Source organism: Chelon labrosus (genome assembly GCF_963514085.1).
Source record: "Chelon labrosus genome assembly, chromosome: 13".
Lineage (NCBI taxonomy): Eukaryota > Metazoa > Chordata > Actinopteri > Mugiliformes > Mugilidae > Chelon > Chelon labrosus.
This window is the reverse complement of record NC_140346.1, coordinates 15,115,385-15,140,978: the sequence shown is the minus strand read 5'-3', so window position 1 is coordinate 15,140,978 and position 25,594 is coordinate 15,115,385. Positions and strand designations below refer to the sequence as shown.

The window sequence follows — 25,594 nt, the reverse complement described above, 5'->3', positions numbered from 1 at the left end:
TTAAACACAAAATATGTCCCAATTTGTATTTTTTGCAAGATAATTATGATATAAAGTATACAGCAACTGATTTAACGTAAACGTGCCAATGCAAAACCTCTGGTATGGTCCCAAATTCAGTCAACTCTCTCACAAGAAGCTTGACGAAGTTTAATGCGATAAAACTTTTTTCTTTTTTTTTTTTTCAATTCTAAATAATATTAATTAGATAAACATTTTTGACCACTACAACATGATAGCTCATGCCATCAGCTGGCTCTTCGGTCTCAACCACCACAGCAACACTGGCCAGTGGTTTGTATCAGGTGGTTAAATGGCATTTATAACTGCTTTCTCTTGTTTTACAAACTGTTCTCATGAAGCTAGAAGAAAAAAGAAAAAGAAAAAAACACGGCCAGAGTGCAGGGTCTACTGCAACCACAACCAAACTATTCCACTTTATCAAAGACCGTACGAGGGGTTTCTTTTAAACAACGAGAAGAAGGGGATTGCTGCACACTGGATTTACTTGTGCAAACCAAAGAAACTTTTTGAACTTTGCGTTCTTTTGTGATTTGCACAAAATGAGCCCTAAACAGAGCATGTTTATTATGTGATTTTTTTATTTTTATTTTCTTTTTCCTTCAGTGTTGTTCAGGACCCGGTGAGGATATCTGGATATGCATATGTTTTGTTCTCACGTGAAAGCAAAACAAAGCAACTTAACAATTGTCAGCATTCATCTAAAGGGCCGCGGCTCGCTCATGGTGTTGTCCGCGTCTTTTATTCTTTCCACTGCCATGTCAGCAGGCACCAGTAGCACTACAATGTAACTGACCAAATGTTCTGTTCTCAGACTGAAGCCCTTGTAGTTTCTTTTTGATGGTTCGAACCAAAAACACGTCTTTTTTTTTGTACTGTTTGTTGTTTCAGCAATTATAAAAGGGGGCTCCGCTCCTGTGCCATACAATTCCACATGCATACATTGTTTGGATTCTATATTCCTCAGCTTTCCCAGTTTGTCACAAAGGAAACCAAAACAAACTTTATTCCCCCCTTTCCCCCAGCACCTTTAAAGCAAGACAAACAAGACTGGGATGTTTTTATCCACTCTAGCAGGCGCTTCACAGACTCAGTTCTTTTCTTCTTTCCAGTATCTTGCACTTAACACATGTAGCAATACCTACAGGATGGGGAAATTGTGTGAGTCACCAGTATTTGTTAAAGTGGAATATGACATTTTATTTCTAGATATTGTTTGACTTTGTATAAAAAAAAAAAAGATATATACTGTACAGATTCAAAAGTATATTATGAGAAAAAAAAAAGAACTTTTAGAAAAATATTTATTTTTACTGTTTTGTAATTTAGACACAATACTGTAGCTCCTCTATTGCCAGACTTACTGGAAGTGCCTCTTGATAATGTATTACAAAATAACTATACAATATATTGGGATTATTAGAACCTGTCACTAGCAGAGCAGTGTTGATGTTGTAATGTGAATATTGTTGAATAATAAGATTTATAAATGCTGCACATGTGTCCGTCGTGTTCCTTTTTCGCGGTTTCTCCAGCGGCTCGCGAGGGCCGAGAACACATTTTTTTAAAAACTGTGAAGTTCAATTTGTAATCTGATATCACAGTAAAGGGTTGCACTGACTTCATATGTCACACTTATAATGTATTTTCAGTTGGTTAAGAAGTAACATGTACTCAAAATACTTGCTTCATTAAAATATGGCTTCCAATCCTGTCGGTCCTTAATTCGTCACCCTTATCTAACATAAAGCACAGTCCTTAGCTTATTTAACCCTCCTATTATGTCTGGGGTCAATTTCATTGTCCCATTCGATGTTTAACGTCTCTGAATATATGGTTAACATATTGTTTTGCTTCCCATTTGATGACTTTTCCTAATTTAATGGAGACAACTGGGCAAACATAAAATTAAAATGATGATACATTTTCAGTGTCCTGTATACATGCTGTACGCATCTGTGTCAGTTTGACCTCAGGCTCTTTTAGCTGAAATATTCAAGAAATATGAACATTTTCCACACATCTGTTATGGTTGGTTTGGATGATATTGAGGTCACTGTAACATGCAATTTTATAATCTTCAAAAAGCTTCAGGGCCCTAACCTATCATGCTGTGGTTGGAGGAAAATATGCTTCCTGCAAAGATACTGATACAGATCCCTTGGTGCTCTGTGTGCTCTGTCTTCCTGCTCTCTCTCAATGTGAGAATGTGTCCGAGACAGAGGACGTTATTGAGGAGGACCCTGATAATGAGACGTCCTCCTCTGATGAGAATGAGACCCTTAGTGTTGACCCTGCTGTTGTCTCTCAACCACCAGGAAATGCACTACCTTCCAAAAAATGGAAAGATGTTATGGTACAGCTCCCTACTTGAACAACAGGCTAGACTTATTGCTGCTAATGTCATCAAAATGGTTCAAGGCCCCAATAAGTATACTGCCAGCCATGTCCAAGACATCAAATCAGCATTTGAGCTCTTCATAATATTATCCATGAGAAATTATACACTTGAGATAACAAATACATAGTATATGGGGACATTTGGGTAGACTTGGATGTGACCCACTTTCAAGCCTACATTAGGTTGCTCATTTTGGCAGGAGTGTATAGGTCAAAAGACAAAGCTACAGCGAGCCTTTTTGCTGCTGACACTGACACTGAACCAGAACATAACACATGTTATTATTCTGCATAATAGAAATTGTTTTTCATACCAAATGTTATAGAGAACAAGAATATGTACTAAGAAATGATATAAAGCCAATTAAACATATCTCTTTCCAATTTAAGGTCAAACAGTGAGATTTTGTGGTGATCTGCATATTTCTCCATAGTCGCGTAACAGGTATAAGGATGTATAAGGGAGGTGGGGTGCGGGCTGGTTTTATTTAAAGAGCTATTTAGGTTGTCAACAACAAACTTAAAGTACCTGACACCTTAAAGTACCTGACTTGGGATTTTTTCTTAATTATAATCATTTTCTGTAGGTTTAAATTGCTGCTGTCAAATTGACCCCAGGGGTTAAAAGTGTCAGTAAATTTGAAGGTAGCAGCTCTGACTTATAAAGTGACTTATTACGACAGGTAAGTATAGAGCTGTTAATGGAAATTAGGTGCACCGGTTTTTGGTTGTTTACACAACAAGCAAGTTTCCTAAACCTCAAACTTCCCACCAGTCTCCTAGAACTGGGATGAGCAGTGAAACGTCTTCTCAGAAAAGCTCTACAGTCCAGTTGTTTTTTTAAACGCTTTTTTGGATGTTTATCATATGCATTTCGTACACGCTGTAAAGAGAACAGTGAGGGTCAACAAAAACAGACCGCTAATTGTCTTTGCCTTCATATTCTAATTCTCGGTAGCAGCGGATTAGAACCAATGATATTAACACGCATAACAAACACAAGCATTTTATTATCTCCAGGCTAATTGGATTTAATTTCACTGGAATGTGACAGAGGAGCCACAACACAGAGATTTAAACTTCCACACTGATAGTACTGAGAACCACTGAGCCTTTGTGCCTGCGAGAAGAATTTTGTTCTCACATGTTGAGTGTTTTGAGAAAAAGTTGACAGGGAACCATAAAGGCTTGCCATCACAGTTCTTTCATCTCCCGGCACCTATTGGTTGATGTTTCAGGATCTAAATGAGCTATATTCAAACCATCGACTGTTTATAAAGATGGACAAACTCTGTCTCATCACCCACGGGATTCCTGAAGAGCAGCTTATAAGGTCAGTGTGGGGGCTCTGGCTGTTGCCAACTTGCCTTATTTTCACCTAAGCCAGAAAGGTCAGAGAGGCGAATTATTGGTGTGTAACAGAGGTGGGACGGTGACATCTAAGACTTCACAATAGATATTCTTGTCTGTACTTGTGTTCTTGTGAAACATCATCACTCGCTGCCAAAGAACAGTCCAAATTCAGAGCAGCATTTGACCAAGTATGGTCTAAAAGCTCCAGTGTGTTTTTGTCACACATTGGGAGGTAACTTCTGTGGGCTTGGAACAGCCAGGTACTGCAGAGTGCATTTCGCAGGCGTCCTCAAGGACACTGAGTCCTCACTTTAGACTCAAACTTAACGATTCAGAGCCGCATACTTGGTATTGGGAAACGCCCCTTGAGGCTTATGGAAACCACCTGTCACTTAAAGTGGACATACTCGTAATTTTGTGTAACTTTAAGCCCCAATACAGTTATTGTATCCCAGTTGGATAGTTTAACATAGGCATCTATGGAGATTTGAGTAACTACAAACTCTAATGAACACTGAATCATGACAGACTATTTTAAAGACCAAAAAGAAAAACTGATAGGGTGAACAAATCTGCTGACAGCTCAGTCAGTCAGTCAGTGATCCCTAATGTAGTCTCAATGGAGGCGGTTTACTGGATTTGCCACAGCTTGCTCTGTAGCCACAAAAGGCCTTATATAGCATTTTCTACATACGGTGTCTAAAATTTAATGGATAAAAAGAAATCCACATTTCTCTTATATTATTCAGACTCCTTTCCATGAGTATATTAAGTACATCTAGAGTACAAAGATTGTTTGTTGGTGTTGGCTTGAAGGAATCCAATATAGTGAAACAAAGAGTCAATAGATGGAGTAACAAACATGTTTTTTGTAAAGTACATTTTTAGCACATATAGCTTTAAGTAAATTCAAACTGATATAGGTAACACTGTTGACCAGGTTACCATCATCGTACCTACCAATTTGTGGATTGAGGTTGGTTATGCTGATGACTCCCTATTTACTCAAGTCGATTGAATCAACATCAGCGTTGAGAGGAGTTTATGCCTCTACGAGACTAGACGGCGTAACCTACGCCGGTGCGAGCCATTTATATTTGTGCGCTCGTCAGTCTGGCTCGCTCTGTAAAAAGCCACCCAAACGCTAGTCGGCGCTGTGTCTTTTTTGGCAATTTTAGTTTCAATTTCCTTCTTCACTTTCAACAGTCACGACTGAAGCTTTCGCCGAAATTTCGCCGAGGTCGAGTCATACGAATGTTTGCATCTCCAAACTTCTTCATTTAATCTTTCCTCGATGTGTTCCATTCTCCAACACAATCAATTCAAAAATACAGCAGAAATACACTACTACCAAGTGGACCAATCACAGCTCTTGTGGTCTGCATCGCCTACATATATGTGTAGTTCAGGGATGGGCAACTGGCGGCCCACGACCTCACTCGAAGTGGCCCTTAGATTAATTTTAGAAAATTAGAAAAATGTGTCCTCTGCGGCACTGAATCAGTTGTAATGACACAGTTGGCCACTAGATGGCGCCTCCAATGCACACGCCGCCTCGTGCACACTTCCACCGGGTCTTCTCTACCAGTGAAGAAGAGACGTTGCGCCATGGCTAAGAGTGGAGGAGAGAGAAAATTTGATCGAGAAAATCGTGTCTTTCAGGTGAAAGAAGGTTATCTGTTCACAGAATGTAAAGGCAAACCTATGTGCTTAGTCTGTTTAGAGACGTTATCTGCCGTGAAAGATTTCAATTTAAGTCGCTGCTACAACACGTTGCACAAAGCTAAATATTACAGAAGCTGCAAGGGCTGCTATCGTAGCGGACCTCAAATCAAAAGTACGCAAACAACAGCGACTTTTTACCAGTGCCCACTGCTGATAGTGGTGAGGTAGAGTGGGTATACAGGGAAAATGTTGAACTCTTTCTTAGTGTAAAAATGTACAAAATAATTAAAAAAAAAAAAAACGAAATCACAATAGGTGGTTATTTTTTGTTTGCTTCACAATATATATATAAATACACACACACACACACACACACACACACACACATATTTAAATTGGCAGTTTTATCAGTGTGCGGTCCTATGTGGCCTTCGATGAAAAATGTCGATGAAAAATTGTGGCCCCCTCCATCATTTAGGTTGCCCATCCCTGGTGTAGTTACATTTCTGGGGAGGTGCACATCAGGCTACAGCGTTAGGGTCTGCGAAGGGTCTGGGTTGTCACCGTAGCTACAGCATCAAATTAATGCAGAAGCATAAACCGCCTCTTTGTGTATGCAAACTGTAGTTTTTGCACTCATAATGGCAACATCATCAAATTCATTTTTTGATATTTTGTAGTGGTAATGGTAATTTCACTTTAGTCAATCTGGTTCGGGGGTGTGATAAATTGACTGAACGTTCTGTTTAGTATAGATCCAACTTAATCCTTTGGTAATCTGATTTTCATTGAAGCTGCCTTCTCTTTGAAGTGCTCATTGCCTGATCCAATTTATGTCAGCCTTTGGAAATGGCCAGTGAATTTTATTTATACATTACCAGATATCTTTTTCAGCCATCAACTGAGTGAAATAAAAATGTAGGATAAGTCAGTGGGGGGACTAATATAACAAATTTTGCCCTTGATCTCTGTGATGTGTTAAGTTTCAATGATCTGCTCATAATAATCTGCATCTTTCTGTCCACAGCTGTCTTAGATATTCATTTAGTCTTCCATCCAAAAAACATCCTGACCCTCTTAAAGTGACCTCTGTGAATAATGATGTAAATGAAACATGCGGCTGAAGAGGAGTCCCATCTGCACTCCAGCACGTTTGCATCAAATGACTAGCAGAGAGACCATCCACATTTCCTCTGCAGTCTTTAAGTGATCGCTCTAATGGTCTAAGGACATTTCTACACCAGCTAAATTTTAAAAATTCGTCTTTGTCTCTTTATTTGGGCCTTCCGTCGTCATTGCTCCCATCCTAACCAGTGCTGAGTCCAAAAACATCGGTCTTACTTGACAGAGTGTACTGGTCATTGTCTGAGGGAACCACTTTCCTGAAGAATTTTCTTACCTAATGATAAACTGTGATTGATGAATTTTGTCCTTTACCAAGTCCAAAGGGCTGCCTTAGGTGGAATGTAAATCAAAAGGTGTGGTAGATAATAAATTCACTCTTGGTCGCTCACATCACTGCTGTACCAATCAGTGAAGCACTCAGAGGGAGAGAGGTGTGAAGGGATGGCATGGTGTTACCTTTAAATGAATATGCGCGATTCATACAGCGCATCCTGCTCACAGCTTCCTGTTTTATACTGTACAGCTTCTTCCCTTGTTAAATCCCTGCCGCCAACTGAAGGTAGCAGGACACATACTGTTGCTATGTTGGTAAATCAGCAACCTTTCATGTGAGACATTATGCACGGCATTCACATGAAAATGACAAGAGGCTGCCAGAAAAAAATAAGCACGCACCTCTACTCAGATCAGTCTGGTTGTTCTTCGCGGAAACACGTCATCATAACTCCCTACTTCTCTACTTTTTGACACTTGTGCATCAATTTTCAACCCAGGTTAGGTGCTGGAAATACTCAAACGACTGGTGATGTGTGTGTGGTACCCGTTCATAAAACATCGCACCCGAAAGACCTCAGCAGCTACAGGCCGGTGGCTCTAACATCCCACCTGATGAAGACACTGGAGAAACTGGAGCGACTGATACTGGGACATCTCTGCTCTAAGGTTTGCCTACTGTCCTAATGTTGGAGTGGAGGACGCTGTTATCTTCCTGCTACGTCGAACTCTCTCTCACCTGGAAAAGCCCAGCAGCACTGTGGGAATCACCTTTTTTGATTTCACAAGTGCGTTCAACACCATCCAGCCGGTGATTCTGAGGGACAAACTGGAGAGGATGGGTGTGGACCACCAGCTGTTTATATGGATCCTGGACTACCTCACACACAGACCACAGTTTGTGAGAAACAGGAACTGTGTGTCTGACCTGCTCACCAGCAGCACCGGTGCCCCCCAGGGGACTGTCCTGGCCCCCTTTCTTTTCACCCTCTACACAGCAGACTTCGGACACAACACCGACAGCTTGGTACTGCAGAAGTTCTCTGACGACTCCGCGATTGTCGGCCTCATCAGAGACGATGACGACGCAGAGTACAGAGGACTGACGGAGAACTTTGTGGACTGGTGTCAGCAAAACCACCTCCTGATTAACGCGGGGAAAACCAAGGAGATGGTGGCGGATTTTCGCAGACGCCGTTCCGCAACTCCCCTCACCAGTGAACATCCAGGGAATGGACATTGAGCAAGTGGACTCTTATAAGTACCTGGGTGTTCACCTAAACACCAAGCAAGAATGGACTCACCACATTGATGCTACAAGAAGGGACAGAGCAGGCTCTACTTTCTGAGGGGACTGAGGTCTTTTGGAGTGAAAGGGGCACTCCTGAAGACCTTCTATGACTCTGTAGTGGCATTAGCCATCCTGTACGGAGTGATCTGCTGGAACAGTGGCAACACAGAGAGGGAGAGGAAGAAGCTGGATAAGGTCATCAGGAAGTCCAGCTATGTCCTGGGCTGCTCTTTGGACTCAGCGAGGGAGGTGGATGACAGAAGAGTCCTGCCTAAAGTGTCATCCATGCTAGACAATGAATCCCACCCCCTGCATGGCGAACTGACAGGACTGAGGAGTAGTTTCACTGCTTCACCCTCGATGTGTGAAGGAAAGATACAGAAGGTATTTCTTTCCTGCTGCTGTTAGGCTTCACAACGAATAAGGTCCTGGTCTGTGCAATATCTGACAATTCATCAGTGCAATTTCTTTAATCCTATTTTATTTCATTGTTTATCTTTTATACGCTACTCCTTTTACTCTTGATATTTTTCTGCCCTTTCTGTATGCTTTTGTCATCTGCAATTTCCCCATTGCGGGACAAATAAAGGTTCTTCTTATTCTTATTCTTAATTAGCTGTAATCCACATACATTCGCAGAAAATTGCCATATAGACCGTATTGATCTGTGTTGTTTGCTCAGGGTATCTTAAAAAACAAAGTCACCGCTATTATCATCTCTAACAAGCACTTACACACATTAAGCGGATGGTTTAATGAGGAAGTGATAAAGTTGTTAAGTCATCTCTGGATTGAACATTACTGTTTATTTGGCTCTAATTAGCTAACTTGCTACTCGTAGTATTTTTTTGGTGCAACGACTAACTTAAACTGCTTCGGTTCAGATACCAGCGTGTTCTGAGGACAACGTTTGAATGGTAAATTTTGAATATTCAAGGACGTGACAGTGTGTCTGTAGGCTTTATGTAATGGGAACCATATGACAGTTGTGAGCACCAGTGCAATTAGATACAATGTGGCAGACAGGTGCTACGAGAACACAGTGGAAATATGCTACCAGTCACCTTCTGTATATGCTTATGTAACATTAATCTGTCCTTCAGCAGGAGGAGGTTACGGTGTACACTGTTTAAAGCATGACGGGCTGTCTGCTTTAGAAGGGGGACGTCACCGCACATAGTGTTGCTGAGCTACACGAAATGACGCACAGTCCCAAAACCTTGAAGAAAAGAAAGAAATGTCAGAGAATATACTGACCAGGCATAACATTATGACCACTGACAGAAGAAGTAAATAACATTGACCATATTATGACAGTTCAATGATCTGCTGGCAAACCTTTGGACCTGACATTCGTGTGGATGTTACTTAGACATGTACCACCCACCTAGACCAGACCAGGCACCCCCACCCCATAGCAATGACACTCCTTGATGGTAGCAGCCATCCCCAGCAGGATGCAGCCTGACACAGGCACACACACAAAAACGGCCTGGCCTCCAAATTCACTCGATCCCAAACTGATCAAGTATCTGTGGGATGATCCTCAGAGGCCCCTCCCCACAACCCGCTAACAGGTGTCTGTCGCCAGACACCACAGGACACCCTCAGAAGGCTCATGTTCATTCTCTGATGAGTCACAGCTGGGGGAATTCTCTATGAGGAAAGTACAAAATAGTGTTCGTACTGCTGATGTTAAATGTCTTTGTCTTTTGTCACATGGTACTGCCAACAGGTTGGACACTGAGTTTTAGTCCCACAAGATGAAAAAGGCAACAATAGGACACAATAATAAAAAACAAACAGACAAACAATACCTGGCTACTTCTCTTAGACTGTGGCCTTAAAAACACCACGTGCACAGCCACTGCTGTGCTTATGCATCTTGTGTTATCCAGATTTAAAAATAATAACAACCTCATCATATGCCTCTTCTAAATATGGACTCAGTGAAGTGTTTATTGCAGAAATGTGGCATTTTATGAGACTGCGCTGGCACGAGAGGGGAGACACAGAGACAAATATAGACAGAAATATATCAGTAAAATAAATGCTTAATTATCTTCACACTAACCTAATCATGGGTTAAAAAAGAAAAGAAAAAACGCTGACTGGCCATGACTCAGAGTCAAAGAAAGGAATACACAGAAGAGGCTCTGGGATGGAATTGTGTAAACCAAAATAAAGATAAGTATGCAGCTATGACTGAAAGGTGTGACACTTTTAAATGGCACTGTGTGTGTTTGCAGCGGGTGCACAACATCCTGCAACAGCTTGTTGACATACGCATGGCACTGTGGATGTTAAAGACAATGGTAAAAACAATGCTGTTCGATTGCTTTTGAAAGCGTATGTAAATCGCTGGTGGAGGGGGGTGCCATATCAAATCTCGCTATAAGGCGCCATTGTATAGGGCCGGCTCTGGTTATCTTATTAATTAATGACAATGTTAAAAACAATGCTATTTCTTTTGTAAGCGTAGGTATATTGCCGATGAAGGGGGGCGCCACATTGGGTTGGGCCGGTCCTGATTATTCCAATAAAGCTTAGTTGAATTGTGCAGAAATTGGAAAGGAGGGGACAGAGAGAGTCAGGGAGAGAGAGAGAGGGAGAGAGAGAGAGGGAGAGAGAGAGAGAGAGAGAGAGAGAGAGAGACCATTGCGCTGGAGCCCGTCCGCCTGCAGAGTCAGTGCGAGGGAAGGAGGCTGCCGGGTCACTTTGGGAGCGCATCTAACGCACCACACCTCCAGGACGCGCTCCACCGACATACACCGAGCGGCGAGGACATGTGTCACAAGACCAAAATCCCTTTTTAGTGTGGACCAGTCTGCCCGAGAGTTACCGCGCAGCCGGCTGGAAATGAACTCTGAAGGCACATGTCGGTCCCAGAGCATTCACGATAAGACCAGGCGCGCCTCCTCGTTTTCCATCCACATGAGAAGTTTATCTGGAGCTGGCTGAAAGGGAGGCTACCCGTGCTTCCGATTGGCTGTTAAATTCTCCGTCTCGAGCATCTCGACGACTCACTGTTCCACAGGACATTTAGGTAAGCGGATTCGTCCTGCCCTCAACACCACACTGCTCTTTGCGAGACACCCGAGCTGCATGATTCATGTGGTGTTAAGGAGCTAATAAAAAAATATGGCAACAGGCATTTCTTTCGTGGTGTGACTGCCGTAACCTTCCGTCACAATCTTCCCTGGTTTCAGTATGACATGATATTCACTTTTTAAATGTCAGCTGAGCATATCTCACTAAAAGTCAATCACTGAATCATTTTTATATCCTTTTTTTTCTCAGGGAAAACGTTGGTAATCTGGTTTTAGGAGAACTACAAACACAACACTTGATAACAGTAAACTAAATGTGAGATGTGCAAGGCTCCTGCAGCACCTGCATCCTGGCAGAGGACCCAACACCATATAGTCATCTTCATTAGTTACCTCAGAGGTCCTTAAGGACCCGTTTAATCTGCCATCAGTAACGCCTCCTTGTTAACCAGATTGGAGATGGGATTGAAATGAGCTGACATGGAAGGCTGCTTGATAACTTGATCACCACCAGTTCACAGCTCCCCACAATAGACACCTTGTTAGTTCCAACTAATTTTATTTAAAAGTTGAAATGTTATTTTAATGGAGAGTTTTTTATTCTTAGCTAGGCATACACGTGTCTTAACTGGACATTTTGTGTGGAGTCCATGTTGCCCGTGGCTCCTACAGTACTTCTTCTTTGAAAGCTGTAATTCGCAGCAAATTAAATTGGTAACACCGACATCATGAAGACATAACTGCGGCCTCCTCTTTAAAGGCCGATGCCCTTTAGCAGCATGCTCGGGATTCAACGCAAAGTGATTAACACCCACGGGGATTTGCAGTATGGTATAGAAGAAGGGACGTCCCACGTCACTGAACGCATGCTAAATAATAATGAAGAGACAGAGGAGTCAGTCACTGCTCGTGGCAGGTCAGCTGAAGTCCTACCACGATGTTGCGTTTTTTTATAGCTCATTCTATTATGGCGTCTTTTAGAAAGGAAATGTGGTGATCATATTAAAATCTGAGGGCCGTTGCTCAACATGGGATGGAATGAGCTGCATTAACTGAATGTTAGAAAATGATTCTCACAGACTTAATGCTGCTTGGCACACCCGTATTTGAGGACTTGTTTGTGAGAAAAAGAGGCTTGAACCTTGATGGTACGCAAGAAAAAGTGCCTGAAGCACTGTATTTTTTTTTTATCTTAAAACCACGTCTTTTGTGGACCGCTGCTTCATATCAGTCTGCTTAAAGCTGCTGTTGGTCTAATTCCTTGAAAGTAGGTCAAACCTGTTGCAATAAGTCCGCTCCTTTGTTCTGTTCAGCAACCAAAGAATATAAGAATATAAATGAGAAATGTAAACATCTTACTTGTAGCAACAGTGGCAGTCTCACAGACAGAAAAGGAGATGCTATTGCTCTAGTGTTCTTTTCTGCATAGTAATCACCGACTCCCTGGGGCAATTACATTCACTGTTTCACATGACTAGCGAAATGGGGGGGAGGAGAGTGCAATACATGAAATAAGCAAGACAAATGTGAGCAGTTAGAAAGAAATAATTCACAGCAGGGACAGAAAACGGGTCAGAGAGGGAGAATATAGGAAGCAAAGGACATATAGGAAAGCGGTTGAATCAGTGTTGTTTATTGTATTTACCTTCAAATGTACAACGGTTTGGGATAAATGAATAGCTCAGAGTCTTCATTGTTTGGGCTTTAGCCTGTCGGTTGTCAGTATTTCTTTGAAATGACACACGTTTTCATACTTTGTCAGACTGCAGCTTTGTTCAAATCAATCCAATCCAAAATCTATTACGTTGGCAAAACTGTATTTGTTACACGGCTCGTGGTTTTACACCATGTTCCTAATAAATAAAGCAAAAAAAAAAAAAAAAGATATGACTCGAAGGTTTTACAGTGAAGCAGCTGCAACAGAGTCAATTCTGCATCACCCACTGAGACAAATGAGGCAAGTGGCAGGAAAGTGACTACAATCATAAACCAGTTGCTTGGTTGAATGATAACAAGGACGTAAAAATCCTGCTCTGTCCACAGCAACCTCTACCTTTGCACAGAAGCTATTAAGCTACTGACTTGTTAGCACATGGGTGGTTAACATGATGCCTTTATTCTTTGTTTGACACACTCAGGCTTGTCAATATGTTGCTACATTGGCGGTAACAATCTTGGTTTGGCATGGCTCTCAAACTGCGCATTGGTTGGTTCAAGAAGGTCCTCTGGCAAATGCATGTTTGGACGTTTTGGCACTATACACTATAACTATAGTCTGTATATAAATATGGCCACTTGGTCTGTGGTTTTGGCTGTTGCTATCTTGTTTTATTTATTTATTTTTATTTTTTTTGGAGGAGTGAGTAGTGGATGTCCTCAGCTGGTGACACCACACCGAACTTCAAAACTGCTTATCAGGAATCCAATGGGTGACGTCATCGACCATACAGCCTGTGACCGAAGCCAGAGATTTTATCTGAGCCAGCACCTAGCAACGATCAGTGTCATTGTTTTTTAAGGTGCTTCTGCACTGGCTTCACTTTTTTCACAGCCCTTGTTTTGAAGTTCTGTCAGCTTGTTCTTGACACATAAACCAGGCAGAACTTTTTTTCTCTTGTGGTGTCCGACAAGTATTCTGTGATTGGTCAGAAACTGGAAGTGGGCTTGGATAATGCAGAAAAGCAGAAATGCTGGCGGCCACACTATCACTGCTAATCTTCGCTTCGCTAATCTCGCAGTGTGACCGCTAGTCTCTCCTCGGTAGAGACCGGCATACTGTGTGTGGGTACATGCTGAACGAACAGCGTGATCCAGCGTTAAAACGACTGGCCGACATCAGAAAATAATAAGACAAGTGCCTCTCGTCGTCCATTTCCCGCATCTCCCACAATGCTTAGCGCATGTGACACATGCTGCAGTGGGAGGGCCCTATGAGGTTCGGCGGTTCGGCACTTGAGGACGAACTTTCAACAAATGTCTTGCTTCTCGCGGAGTATGTAACAAGCTTTAGACATGTACCCAACCAGTCACCCCTCACCCCATGACAATGACACTCCTTGATGGCAGCAGCCATCCCCAGCAGGATGCAGCCTGACACAGACACTCAGAAGGCCCGTGTCCATTCTCTGATGAGTCACAACTGTTTTGGAGGCACAAAGGAGACCTACACAATATGAAAGGTGGTCATAATGTTATGCCTGATCTGTGTAATTGCTTAGATGTAAAGGCTGTTGGAGGTATAAAATACCTCAATATGTATATATAGAAATTCTAGAATTTTACAGAATTTTTTAATCCACACTGTAGCCAAAAACAGGTGCTAAAAGGTTGTGGAGGTTCTGCACACATACCAAAACGTACCATATCAGGCTGGGTCTCAGGCACTGGCTTCTTACATTCCTCTTGCTTTATTTGATTAACAGCAGCCACTGCCTGTAAGTCTCAATAGGTTAATCAAGAGAAGCATCCCCTTTCTTCCCATAAGCTCCCATGTGTTGCCAGTTGTTGGGCAGATAGTTCACAGCAGAGTGCATGTGAGAGAAATTATCAGAGAAGAAGTGCCCTCAGTGTTTTAACCCATAGTATTTATCATTAATTGGGATTATTTGAGAGTATGTCTGACCTTAATACTTACTCAGAGGCTCACCCTCTCAGTCTTATAGGAAATCAAATTTCCTCTGGTTTATATACGGGTTTACTGCACTGAGACTCTTAGGCTAAAGATTATGGTTTTAACACACTTCACACAACGGGTTTATGCTTCTATATATTAGGTGACATGATGTCAGTCAATTATTGCGCAAACAATACAAGCAGAAATGTAGTTTAATAGGTAGGAATGTTTAGCCCAGTGTTTTTGATATCGTGGATTAAAATAGCAAACTGGAAACAAAAACCTTTTGTTCTGAAGATGTGCGCAGGTCATCGCCGTCGGCACAACGGTGACTTTTTAGCTGTGATACAAGTCGAAAGATTCCTGGAAAACGAGAGTTTTTCCTGTGAGTTTTCATGTCTGTCTGTTGCCCCTCTGTCGCCTGCTGTAGACGTGTTTCTGTTTTTGTGCTGAGGATGAGAAGTGGGTCACATGCTTGAATTATCCATTTGCAGGGTTGCATGCCTGAGTGCCAAGAAACTGCATTACGTGGGAGACTTCTGCTAAAGACGCAACGAGGATGGAGGAGAGCACGGAGCAAGGACGCTCTCAGGAGAACGGACGCAGTGACGGCATGGCCAGAGAACCCCGCTCCTCTCCCTGCAACAGTCTGAGGGTACATTAACATGTTTTTTATGAATGCTTGGATTAAAGGGCTCCAGCTGACAGTTGTTCGTTCCTCTTGTACATGCAGCGTGTGTGTTGTGGAGTCACATGCTCTCATAGTATGTATGCATTTGTGTGTGTGTGCCGTGACCAGTACTAACTGAATTACCTAATAACAGCAACAGTCCAACAAGTTACTTCCCTCAAAGATAATGTATATGTCCATGAAGAATACGGCGCATTTTAACCGGTGGCATGTCTTTCTTAAGGCGCGTTTGAACACCAGACAAAATGGATCATGAGCCATGTGTCTTTCTCTCTCATGTCTATATGCTGTTTCCGCATTCTCATATGTCAGAATTATCATATACCTTAGCATCCCGTTAGAGTTAGTGTTAGGGTCGGGGTTGGACAGCACATAACTATGGTGTCAGCGTCTGATGACCGTCACTAATACACAGCTCAAACAGCACTTGTTTGCTCGTCAACAAACAGTTATCATCCTTAGATATGCAGTCATGCCCAGAATTAATTTGGAAGAAGTGTGGTCCTTATTCAAACGAAACAACCTCAGCGCAGCTATTCTTTGTAGGTCTTTGTCAAACCCATAATACATTAATAACAGCTTTTTTGTGACATTGTAAAATCTCTACAGAATTTACTCACAATGCGTCTACAGGTATTTTGAACGATGGAGTATGCGATACACTTATTGTTCACATCGCAGCTAATTCAGTAGAGCATTACCGTCTTCACAGGGCCGAACGAAAAAAACAAACAAACAAATAAAAAAAACTAGCTTTGTTCTTTTGCGTGGTCGAAGAGAAAAAGTCATTTGGAAATGAAGGCATGTGAATTAAGCACACTCAAGCTAACAGCTTTCTGCTTGTGGTAAAGGGAACAACGGTTTTGATTACTTTGTCGGGTGTTTATGTTGACTTCAGACGCAGTTTGTCAAGGCAATGGTGTCACAACCACAAAACCAGATGACAGTGATCCAAAACGGCCAAGTGTTGGCAGCGTGTGCCAATGAAGTGTTGCTCAAGTGCTTGTTTGCACTGTTATGTCATTATTGGTTTAAAAGTCGTGAAATGGAATTGTTGCCGACTGCGACATTGGAAAGTCTGCCGATCAACAACAAATGGCTTTGTGTGTTCCATCAAAAATGATTTGTAATCTGTTGCTTTTCAGCAGCAGGGAACACGGCATCAGCGAGGATAGATTAGAAAGTCAGCGCGTTGACACCTGCGAGGTTTTGTGTTTTTTGGGTATTCGGGTGTTGACCAATGCCCTTCCTTTTGGTCCCCATTATAAAAATGCATTCAGTTCATTTGTACATGATGTGAAACATTACAATAAGTTATTGTGAATCACTATAATGTGGCTGGGATTGTATTTACCTTGTGCCGTGCTTCGTTTACCTGTCTGTCTATAGTTCATTTTTTTTCAACACAACCCTGCAAGATGCTTCCAGAAAACTCTACAGGCGTGCAGCTGACATCAAAATGAAAAGCTAGAAAAATTCAAAGATGAGTGTGATCCGAGTGCTAGCGGGTCGCGGTTAGTGTGACGGTTAGTGTAAGGCTGCTCTAGCTTTCCTCTTATGTCCTCTTGTTGCCATGGTCATAATATAATCATTGTTTCTTTCTGATGAGATAAGGCTGATGAAAATAGTGCAAAACATAATTTGGATCTCATATTGTTAAATATAGACCACCTCAGATTTTCCTGCTTTGTCCTTTCTATTTTTTTTTCCTCCAACCTTCTCAAAAAAAATTAAAATAAATTCCAACTGACTCAAAGCAAGACTTCTGCCAAAAACATGAAAGTTTATAAATCCCTAAATGAGATCAGACACCATTGTTGTTTCTTTCCCACATGAAAGTGATGCGAGACAATGGTGTTCAAGCGGCTTATCATAATACAGGCTGCACTGGCAGGACAAACTTATTTCTTCTCAGAATTGTTTAGTTCCCTGAGCGGCTGGGTGGGACGGGGCTCAGCCCGCTTTAGACTCTAATCCGGTGATCACTGTTATTGTACGCTTTTTGTTAATTCCATCAATAAGACTGGAAATTTGATGCCTTGGTGTTTTTTCAATTTCTCATTCATTTCTTGCTTCAAATTCCACCCCAGAACTCCCTAAGCACTTCAGAATGATGTTAGGTATTATGTATAGTTTATTTATTTTTTTTACTTTTGTACATTGCTATCATAATCTGTTCAACTGAAAAAAACCCACAACCAACTGTGTGAACTGTGTGTGTGTCAGATGCCTGTGTAAGTCTAAGCGTATTAAGTGGGTGACATCAAATGAGCAAAGCACGAAAGCGGGCCACAGGTCACGAGAGGGCTTTGCTTCAAATTTCAACGGACTTAATGTGACTGTCTTTTCAGTGATCTTTAATCACTGATTATGAGGCAGTCAGTAGAAGACCAATTAAAAGTGTGGAGAAAAAAAAGTAATGAAAGAAACAGAAAATAATGAAAATGCCACAATGTGTGCTATTGTTGCAGAATCCCCCCAAATAAGCTGCACAGTATCAAGATATTACCAAGAGTCAGAGATGATTCTACACCGATCAGGCATAACTTAAATTATTATAAATTATGACCACTGACAGGAAAAGAAAATGATATTGACCATCGTATGACAATGTTCTGCTGGGAAACTCTTGGACCTGGCATTCGTGTGGATGTTACTTAGACATGTACCACCCACCTAGACCAGACCAGGCACCCCCACCCCATAGCAATGACACTCCTTGATGGCAGCAGCCATCCCGAGCAGGATGCAGCCTAACACAGGCACACACACAAAAATGGTTTAGGAACAACTCGAAAAAAAAAAAACCTGGCCTCTAAATTCACTAGATCCCAAACTTATCAAGTATTTGTGGGATGACCCACAGAGGCCCCTCCCCTCAACCCACAGGACCTAAAGCCCAACAACATTCTGTTGCCAGACACCACAGGACACCCTCAGAAGGCCCATATCCCTTCTCTGATGAGTCACAACTGTTTTGGAGGCACAAGGGAGACCTACACAATGTTAGTAAGGTGGTCATAATATTATGCCTGATCGGTCTATTTTACAATGATAATTATCTTTGCCACATGGAGCCTCCTCTAAATATTTGTAATATAAGGCAATGGCTTTGTTTAAGTGCCTTAATTTATTATTTTTTTCGTAGATAATCTTAGCTGGTTGCTGTTTCACACTCTCCTGATTGTGTGAAACGTGTGTGCGCACGGTGCAACTGACTGAAACAAATAGGTGCGAATAGGTTCAATAATGAATTTGATTTCAAACTTTTTCATCTGTAATTTCCGTGTCATGCTTGTCACTCTATTTTACAAACTGCTAACCGAATAAGTGCACCTTGTAAATGTGACCTTGTAAGAATATATGAATTATAGTTGTGCGAACGGCTGACAACCTTCCCTTTTTTTTTTATTTCCTTTAAAGGCGGTGCGGTCCCATGGGGGCACGTTAACAAGGATGAGTAAACTCTGTGAGCTATCTACAAAACGCGGAGGTGCAGAAGTAGTGTCTTTGAATGACTTTTACAAACACATGTCCCCGAGGGACTCGCTTCGCAACAAACAGTGTCATTTTAGACATTAACTTAGCGCATACACTCCAGTAGAAACTCATCAAAACGGCCTAAACATACGGCACTGACGCAAACAGCTTTAAATGTGACTTTGAGGCCTAAATACATCTGAGGGTCTCCTCTATGAAATATGCGGACTGCAAATCTCTATAAAGAAAAGCCTTTTTTTCCTACTGTGGTAGGGAAAGTGCATGCATGCTTTTTTGCAAGTTAATCCCCCCCAGGTAATGCACATGTGATGAGCTTGTTGCTAATGCCCCACAGGCAGGAGTGGTGGTCAGCGTGATCTCACCAGGGGTCTGTTTGCGTTAATGGGTCATTTCCCACCGTGTTATCCAAACCGACTCTCTACACGAGTAACGACGCAGGGATAAGACAAGAAGTTAATCTTACAGCTTACAGCAAACTTCAATAAATACTGCTCAATATGCCAAACAACTATTTCCTTTCCTAACGTTGATAATGTGGTTTTACCAAAACTAATATTATAGTCAGCTGCTTCCAATTCAGTTACCACTAAACAGTCAGAAGGTCAGTCTCCGGCCTCAGTGTTGATTATTTGCACTTTGTGTATGATTTTGTTAAGATACAGGCTATATAATGGGTCAGTACAGTATAGTATGGTGCGGTTTAGGCAAATAATAATCGCCTCCATTGTTCTATCTATGGCGCTGAATGTTTGTCCAGTCATTCGTATAACGTGACTCTCATGTGCGGTGCTTTTCTCAGTGTGTCATTATGCTGCGGGTGGGCGGGATTCCACAAACTATGACTTATTTATGAGCACCCAGGGACAGTACAATTTAAAGATACAGCAACAGTTCCCCCTTATTAGACACCGGTTAATTATTCACAGCATCTGTAACATGCGACGGCCTCCATAAGTGATAACCTAAGCCGAAGAAGTATTAATTTTACCACAGTATAATTAATGTTTAGCTGTGGTTTGTTATTCAGTGGCATTCCCTGTTTCTTATGGTGTTACGTCTGGCTCATTCTGGCAGCACATGTCGGATCACCTTGACGAATGAATAAGCATCCTAATAAATATTTTCTTTATATGTATAATGGACATTTTAAGTAAAGTTATTTTAAAATAAAGTGTTTCTGAAATGTTTTTTTTTTTATTAAAAAAAAAATGTACAAATGCACACGACACTGAAGCACCTTATACATTTTGTGGGATGGTTGTATGCCGTACTGTGTGTGCTGTTTTTATGTCTTTGTGTGACTATTGATTGCGACTGTCTATTTTCAGCTACTTATGCCCTTTTAAATTGCCCCTCGGGGACAAATCAAGTGATTTGAATTTAATTGAATTGAATGGAACATGCATGTGCAACATAATATGTGTGTTTTTGTGCTTTTGTGGACAGTTTCTGAAAACTAATCTCAATGCTTTTCTTCTTTATAATATATAATTGCGTGCTTTTTATGTACTATTAAATCCACTGTGCCAAGAAACAATAATAAATGATACAAATACTATACTAGCAGCGGAAGAAATGCCACAAAGGAAAGAATATTAGCAGAATTATCCATGCAATGAATATATATATATATATATATAGTAGAAATACAGTTGAGGGGAGAGAAATAAGCAGTGTGGATACCACAGGGTGGTAATATTTTTTCTGTGTGAGTTTCATTAGACGGGGGGAAAAAGGTCAAAGAAAATAATCATAGAGAGATTAGCATCTTTAGACAAGCAGGGACAAACATGTCTAGATTAAATTACACCAGTCGGCCATTCCTGAATACAAATTTATTTTCTGACATATTTCACCGGAAGCTCAAATTGGCACGTACACAGGGATTCACCGAAGGCACAAATAACCTGAGTGCTTAATACAATACAAATCTTTTCCATTAAATTAAATCACATGGTGCTGTGTACGTTGCCTAGAACAGTTGACATATAGTCATAAAAGAAACAGAATATATAGAAGGAAAACTGGTGATAAGAGAGATATGAATCTTCCTCCATATCTTCACAAGATCACCACCTCGGGGCGTCAGTATAAGTTTCTCAACACCACAAGCAGAGGAGCAGAGGAGTGAATTGTGGCCGGCCTCGGCATGGTGCACAGCGACCATGCATGGTCTGCGTTGTTATTGCATGACTCCATGTTGGTATTTGTACATTTTGTCAATGCTTTGGATGATTGCTGTTGCTTAGGAAAGCTGGTTGTGAGTATAGTTGACATATTGGGAAATTAGAGTTGTTGTAGGTGTTGAGCATGTATGAGGAATGAGGAATTTGAAACACTTTAGAGACCAAAGTGGTATCGTTGTATCTATCAGCTATTATCCTGTCAGATTTTTATGGGGGCGCCTTCAGAGCTCCCAACTCCTTGGTTTGGAACCACTGATTTATGCCATTGGTGATTTAATTAATTAAAATGATTGTAACGGGGAAATTGACTGATTCAGACTGATAGGTTAAGTTTGAAAGAATAAGACCAAATGTTTTGGGGTACATGTTAGTTGTGGGCGCTTGCATTAGATGTGTGGAGTATGTAAATAACTTTCTCTTTTGTATCTACTAAATAATTTTAATCCTTTTGTCGTTTGCTTTTTTTTGGGCTATGAGTAGGTTTTGGACCTATTTCAGTGTTAAAGCTGTAGTGCAGAACTTTCGGCAGTGAGAGTTGACGCTTGGAGCAGGATGTACGCCTGCGGGCTCACCTTTGAATGTTCTCTTCTTTTTTTTTTAGCCGCTAATCCTTCCTTTGAACGGAGTTTTCACGCTTATCCAGGGCATCAGAAACGTTTCTCACGTCCTAGGTTCTGTTTCGTCTGTTTTTATTGCATTTGTAACCTTAATTACATTCACAACATTTTTTTTTCCGGCCTCCTCTAGCTGCTGCAGGCTCTGTCGCCATGTTTGCTTCCCTCCTCAGCTCTGGAAAACGGTCAGTACCGGCTTTCTTTGTTGCGCCGGTGCGGGGATGTCACACCAGACACCAGATATAAAACTGTGTTGTAATGCAAAACACGGAGAGATATACAAGGGCTTTTGGCAAGGGCTTGAATGTAACGGATGTTCATAAGTCATCACTCTATAGATTTGATGAACCAATTTGTCATTATTAGATTGCCTTTGGTCATAATGAGGGAAGTTTCCCATGACCTTGGTCTCAGAGGTTTTTTGGTGCAGACTTGACTGACTTCAGTTGGCTTCTTTGTCTCCCTGTGTCCTCCTGTATATGAGTGTGACTTGCCACTCCCTTGCTTGCGCACGTTATCTTGAAAGAGTTCCTTCTGGATTCAGTGCCATCTGAATTTTCCCAGGCTCAGACTGAATGGGCTTTGCTGTGTGTGTGTGTTGGGGAGATATATTATAGTATAGCATACGTATAGGTGTTGTTCATACAGAGAGTACATGTCATACAGACGTGAAGATGCTTTTGTTGTTTCATGTTCCTGTGCACGTCAACGTAAAATCATTGTCTTCATTTCTTTTTCTTTCCTTCTCTCATTTTTTTCCACCTAGATGTTTCTGGTGGCTTTGTCCTTTGCCTATTTCGCAAAGGCTCTGTCGGGGAGCTACATGAAGAGCACAATAACCCAGTTGGAGAGGCGCTTTGACATCCCCAGTTACCTAATAGGTGTCATTGACGGGAGTTTCGAGATTGGTGAGTAGTCCTGCCAATCAGTGCTGTCATTCTGTTTGCAGCCTCCGTGTCAAGGGCTCCCCTCCCTTCTCTCTTTCTGTCTTTGGGGACGAAAATGTGAATGGGTCGTAGAGATATTCAAGCTGCGGATGAAGGCTTCATCAGGACTGCAAGGAGAGGACACAGGGGTGTGCATATGTGTGATGAGTCATAGTGTAGAACAAGGACAGAAGACACAAGCTCTCAGCTCTCTTTGAGCTGTGAAAAGTCAGACTCCAGTATTTGTAAGATTAAGTTACGCAATAGCTTCAATATATATTCAACAAAAACTCAGACTTACGTGCGGTAATTTGTGACACTAGAACCAGCTTGAAGCAGACTGACCCTCGAGGCAGTACCAATATAGTTTCTTGTGTAAGCGCAACGCATACTAACTACCTCTGTGTTACGTAAAATACCACATCCAACCCATGCTTGCCTTGCTTGCCTAGCTCGGGGCCCAGGGTTCCTACTGCACTCAGTCATACAGCTTCACTGATATTTTAGCACGGTTTTATCAGCAAATTTTGACTTATCAAATACACTGCGTCTCAAATCGTATTCTCTCCTGAAGTACAACATGCTGTACTTTCTTGCAAAGTGCGTCTCTTTTAACAGGGTAGCGCTGTAAATTGGCCACTGCAAGTTGTGCGCTCCATAGAAACGACAATAGCAACATTTGATTGGCTAATCCAGTGAGTTAGCAGCTGTATTTTGCGGTACTGAATCATTAAAGACTGCGAAATTAACCCAGTATACATACAGATACAGCTTCTATCTGACAATAACAGCCTATTGGTATGTTGTGTAGGTGTGCATAGCCGGACATTTGTATGGGGGAAACAACCGCAACTTCCTCTGCTGTAATTTACACAAGTTTAAACGTTGCATCAACTACCGTGTTTGGTCTGAAATTAGTTTCATGTCTCTCTGGGGTCGCCGTTCTCCTGCCTACTTCATGCCATCTACTCAGAATGCCTTCTATCTTTTCTGTCTTGCAGCGTTTACAGTAAAAGTAACTGTCGTTGACCATTAGTTAGCTAACACGAGGCATTCGGTCCCACTCATCACTGTTTGGAGTACACAGAGAAACTCAACAAACTTTAGCAGCGTAACTACAGAACAACACCGACCCACCAGCAAACAGATAGAATTGATTACAAGGCCATGTAGGCTATGACATAAGCTCTGCGTAGATACCTAACTTGAGAACTGCTCGTGGTTTTTGACAGTCAGCGCGAACACACTTATGTACAGATTTAAGACACGGCATACATATTCATCTATGTAAATGTAGACTCATACATAACAAGATCTTGTTGCCAAACATGTGATTCTGAAACAGTGTTTCAGGGATATTAACACTGCAAGGCCATCTGTCAATAGGCTGATCCTTCAGGACTCCCAAAGAAGTCTGTGCACAGACGTTTATTCATGACAGTGCATATATTTTATTTTAAAGAAATAGAAATTTGAATTGTTAGGCCAAAATTGTAATTTACTTTTATATTCATTTGTGAAAAGCTGGTTATTTGCTCTTGCTCGGTGTATTACTGCACACATACCAGAGCTAATGTATACACTGTATGCAATCTGTTGTTGCTTTGAGCGCTGAGTAATTTCTAATGACGTTCAGCAGCGTGTTCCCTGACTGTCCCCTAACCAGTTTCTAGGACAGTTACATAAGTGTGGTTCATTCAGCTGAGGTTTCTCTGTGGACTATACATCAAACATCACTTGCAGAGTGAGACCAGATCCAAGGAAACATGAATCACATGAAAGTTATCATCTGGTATCAGCCATTCTACATCTGTTATTGTGCTGTCAGGCGGACACGTAGTGACACAATCGCAGTGAAAAATAATTAACGTCTTATATTATGATGTGTGTGTGTGTGTGTGTGTGTGTGTGTGAGAGAGAGAGGGAAAGAGAGAGACCTGTTGGTTCTCTTAGCCAATTTAAAGGAGGGAAAGGTGATGATGATGACACTCAGTCACAGCCGAATGCCCTGATTCTCTCTACCTCCATGTCTCCATCTCCTATGAGAGCTGTGACTCGTGTGGCCTAGGCAACAAGCTTTTTCTATAGGACTGTTGCCAGGGTAACATAGAGACAGAGCAGGGCAGCGTGAAGAGGAAGGAAAACGTAAAAGGAAAGTGCAAGAAACAGGAGGAGGGGGAGAAGAGAGGGAAGACAAACAGCGTTAAGAATAATGGAGAGAGTGTAGAGCGTGATAATGATGGATATAGATTTTTATAGAAATGAATTTTGCCAAATTTGGTCAGGAGGCTGGTCCTAGATAATCTGCACACAACGCATAACACAAATAGAGTAAAAAAAACAAGTAAGAACAAGTAACAAAATGTGTAATTTTACTATACTACTAATACTAGTAGTATAGTAATACTATACTAATACTATATCAAAAATAAAAACTTTTTCGCAGATGCGCATATAAAGGTTACAAAAGCACATTTGATTACCGTGACATTTCTCAGAAGTCTCACTCACACGCAAATACAAACACAACAGCTAAAGGGTTGTTGGGGGGGGGGGGGGGGGGGTTTGACGTCATCCCATCAAATGAATCTGTACAATTGAAAAAGGTCAGACAGAATAAGCGGCCTTATCTTTCAATGCTGCGTTTTCTTACTTCATTTACAATAGAGCTTCCATGTCACTGATCACAGACAGAATGGACCACAGAGAACAAAACAGAGCATTCACACCTAGCACTGTTTACTTCCTGGAGATCATAAAGACAGAAAATCTAAGAGTATAAAGATAATACATCGCTTGTGAGAAAATCTCATCTTCCTTTCAAACGACAAAAGTCTGGGCATTTTTACTTATGGCTTGAATCGGGACCAGAGAACCCAATTTCG

General features: G+C 41.5%; 1 protein-coding gene across 1 annotated transcript in view; it reads left to right on the top strand.

The window, feature by feature from the left end:
* Positions 1–14,760: 14,760 nt before the first annotated feature.
* Positions 14,761–25,594, top strand: part of LOC311498490 (solute carrier organic anion transporter family member 1C1-like) — a 28,159-nt gene continuing 17,325 nt past the window's right edge. Inside the window, exons 1-2 of the mRNA XM_084559112.1 lie at positions 14,761–15,446; positions 22,550–22,691. Of these exons, the coding sequence (XP_084415238.1) occupies positions 15,351–15,446; positions 22,550–22,691 (238 nt within the window). The 5' untranslated portion in view covers positions 14,761–15,350. The remainder of the gene's footprint in view (positions 15,447–22,549; positions 22,692–25,594) is intronic.